The 3,931-nt window shown below is 43.5% G+C and overlaps 1 protein-coding gene across 1 annotated transcript; it reads right to left on the minus strand.

The window, feature by feature from the left end:
- Window positions 1-317: 317 nt before the first annotated feature.
- On the minus strand, window positions 318-2,648 carry LOC124071200 (ankyrin repeat domain-containing protein SOWAHA-like). Its single transcript, XM_046411688.1, has one exon. The coding sequence runs from the start codon at window positions 2,483-2,485 to the stop codon at window positions 1,031-1,033; it is 1,455 nt and encodes a 484-aa protein (XP_046267644.1). The 5' UTR covers window positions 2,486-2,648; the 3' UTR covers window positions 318-1,030.
- Window positions 2,649-3,931: the final 1,283 nt, after the last annotated feature.

A 3,931-nucleotide genomic window follows, 5' to 3' on the forward strand; every position in this document is an offset into this window, starting at 1 on the left:
ATCATCTAAGTCATCCTCAGAGGCATTTCTCTGATTTGTATTTTTATTTGTTACTCTATTTCATAGCTAGACGCTTGTTTTATCCATGAATCAGCAAGCACACCTGCATTTTTTTAAAGTTTGGTCATATTTGCCTCTGGATATCGAAAGGGTGACATCTTTTTTTATCAATGTGAAAACACGGAGGAGAACAAGTCAGTTCTTGATCAGTGAATCAGTGTCATAGACTGATTTCCTATTAATACTGATTTATTTTGATCAAAAACAGACATTTCTGAGGAGATAGCTAGATTTAAAACTCAAGCTTTAGATGTAAACATGGTAAAAGCAGTTAACAGTCTTTTTTATTCCTTCAGTTCATTTAAAATGACGATAAATCGGAGTGTGTGACACACCTTAACAGGTATTGGAAAGTCAATGACATAAAACAAATGAACAACCTCATTTCTGCAGCTACATCACTGGTAGGAGAGTATTTTTTAAAACTAAAACTACAACATAAAATAAAAATGATTCTTACCATTTAGAAAAATGGGAATTCATATCAATAAATGGGAAACTCACCATAAAACACACACTATATCTGTAATATTGTTATGCACAGTTTTAATTTCTGCTTTTGAGCCTCTCGTGAAGGTGAACAAAAGGCAGCCTGAAGAGATGACGCCTTCAAGAAACCACAGACAGTGAGTAATACGACGACTCACTGGACCTACTGGAATATTTCCTGGCTCATGTTTGGCTTATACCTGTAAACACAACCAAGGTGACACCTGAAGGTACAAAGGTAACATGCCAAACTAAAACTCATTGTCTCTAACTCAGAATGAATCAGAACCATCACCATCAAGTCTTGGATTGATTACCTCTTTGATTGCTTCTGCGTGCACGTCAGAAAATATAAATAACATAACAAGAGATTGTTGAAGAGTCCTGAAAATCAGAGGAATGCCAGTCAAATTCTGTGAGATAGTTTGCTTATTTCTTGTGCTTATTTCTCATGGAAATATGCAAACAAAGAATTCTGAGTTTACATAAAGGCATCTGACACAATCCTGCTCCTGACGCTGCTGATGCTGCTTATGCTGTCTTCATGTTCCTCGCCGGGATCGTCGCTCACGGAGGAAAATCCCATCCTCTGCTTGTGCTTCTTCTTGTATCCCGAAGTGTGGGGCTGGAAGAGACGGCTTATTGAATGCAGACCCTTGGAGAGATCCGGGAAGAGGTCCAGCTCTTCTTTCTCATGCAGGACCCTGTCCTGAGTCTGCTGGGCTTTGGGTTCACCCAGCATCTCCCTCACCGTCCCAGAAACGCCTTTGTGTAGATAGTGGTAGGCCCTCTTCCCACAGTTGTCCCTGATGCTCGGGTCGGCGCTGTACTCTCCCACCAGCATGGCCATGATGTACTCCTGGTTATGCAGAGCGGCGATGTGCAAAGGGGTGTATCCACCATGTGTTTTTGCATTAATGTCAATGTCGACTCCTCCTTCCTTGGCCAGGTGGATAATCTTCACAAGCATGCTGCTGTTTCCACATTTGGCCGCCCAGTGCAGGGCGGTGAACCCCGACATGAAGTCCTTCTTCTCAGCCAGCTGGTTGTCTCTCAGCAGCAGACCGTACACCTGGCTCCAGTGGCCGGCGGCACACTTCACCAGCCATTCATGCTCTGACTGCTCCAAGGGAACCACTGAGGGGAACCTTGTGTCTTTGGGCTCCTCTGAATCCTTGGTGCTCTTCACAGCCCTCCTCAGCTGGGGGGAGCCGATGCTGCCCCCCGTCTCGATTGACGGGGGCCTTCTCTTGTTCCTGAAGGCCTGTAGTGTGGGGCTTTCAGGGGGCTCATCTGGGTCCACTTTCAGTTTGCGGATCTCAACCCTGGTGGTGCTGGGAGGCAGTCTCAGGGGTAAGGCATATGGTTTGCTCTGGATGCTGATGGGTTCATTAGCTGCATTGCTTCTAGAGCCACTATCTCCATCTGTGTCCTGCTTTTGGATCTCAACTTTCAGCACCCTCTTAACTTTAATATCCGTGAATTTACTCCTTCGCAGTGCCAACTCTATAGGAGAAAGTAATTCTGTGGGATGTTCACTATTTTCACTACTTTCCTGTTCTGAATCAGGTTCAGAAACAGCCGATCTCTCCCCTCCTGCATCGACAACACAGCTTTCAGTGTGCTCACTCCGCACAGGTGGGCGCTGCTGCTCACCTGTCGGCGGGATCTCTTTATTATCAGTCTTTTTCGTAGTCTGGACATCGTCTAGCAAATGCTGATACATTTTCTTGACGACAACGTACCGGACACCGTCGATTTCTTTCACTACGGCGAGGTTGTTGACAAAGGTCTTGAAAAGCTCCCTGTTCCGTTCTCTCTGTGCGGGATCGTTGCAGTCTACAGTCCCTTTGAACCTACTCACCAGGTCGGATTTCTTTACTTTGCCCCCTTCCGTTATCAGCAGAGACAGGACGGATTCTTGCGTTAAAGCCATTGTTAAAAATCGTAGCCCACAGGCGGTTAAAGGTTGAAACGTAGATCTCCAGCGGCCGTCCCGTGTCCTGACACACCTTTGTCCTGGTGACAGTGTAGTAGCCTTCACCTGGCCGCTTGCTTTTCTCCTCCCTACCTGGAGGAGTGTTTTTTTTTTTTTTTTCGGGGAAAGTACAGACGTGGAAAGAATTTGAATAATATATGCAGATGTTTCTCTACAGGCAAAGTGGCTGCGAGTGCAAAAAGACTTGTAAAGAGTAAATATTTTTTTTTCCTTTCATAATATAATTTAAGACTTTGATGAAGCAGAGATTGTAGATGTGTTCTATACACAATTTTAAGAGGAAAAATTAGCCTTATACCCGGGTTTAACCTTATAAGCCAGGTTAATGGCTCATATAGAGTTATGCCCACAATTTACTGTGATAATAATCATGATCTTGCTAGAACTTCTGCTGCCACTAATAATGATAAAAATAACACACAAAAAATAGTATGCCTGGTATTCCTGTGACACACACACACACACACACACAAAGACAAATGTGGCCATATTTAAGGATGATGAACAGTGTTGGCTGGACCAGTCATTAATCACCAGAACTCTTAGATATCAATATCACCTCAAAATACAATACTGGTAGGGCCCTCACAAAACACATGCAGAAAGTTTATGAAAGTTTAACAAGATACCAGCATAGAGCAGAGAAAAGTGCAAGTCCCCTCGGGCACCTAACAATAACGACAGCAGATGATTTGCTCTGATTGGCTGAGTCACATTGTAGTAGAATCAATCTGTGACCTGATTTAATTCATTTCAATATTAATACCATACCAAGAAAACAACAGGTCGACAGCCGGCTATGCTGAAGCAACGATCAGATATTTTATTATCTCCACCATTGCCACACATATTTCTGCTCTGCCTCTGTCGCTTTGCGGTGCTGCTGGCTCCTGTCCTGGCTTGCAATGTGTGCAAGATGACATTCCTGGACTGAATGGGAGTTTCTGAGAAGTGGCCATATTGGAACGTCTCTGTCCTGCCCAAAGATACAACCTGAATGTCAAGATAATTCTCCTCCTGTTTTAACGTACGTGTGAACGTGACCCATATACCGCCTGAAAACATTTCCAGGAAACTTTAAAGTGGTTTAAATTCAGAATTTGACAATTTTGTGTGTGGACCATATTTCATAATTAATGAAAATAGAAGCTAATTAAAAATATCAGACTGTATCTAATGAACTCATATTAGCTTTGTTTGCTGACTTTTTCTGCTACCCCGTGCAGCACAGATTAGCTAAACCAAGCAAGCCCCTTTTGCTGTTACTATCCCGTGCTACACAGTTTTGCTAAACCAAGGTAGCCCAACAGCTAGTGTCGAAAGGAGGAAATTAAAAGGTTTATCACGACTGAGCGAAACAGAAGCACAGTAGCAGTGAATCAT

The sequence above is a fragment of the Scatophagus argus genome, chromosome 14, assembly GCF_020382885.2.
Source record: "Scatophagus argus isolate fScaArg1 chromosome 14, fScaArg1.pri, whole genome shotgun sequence".
NCBI lineage: Eukaryota > Metazoa > Chordata > Actinopteri > Scatophagidae > Scatophagus > Scatophagus argus.

Bases quoted from the DNA above. Each gene is read 5' to 3' on its own strand.
- LOC124071200 (XM_046411688.1), bottom strand. From the start codon at position 2,485: ATGGCTTTAACGCAAGAATCCGTCCTGTCTCTGCTGATAACGGAAGGG.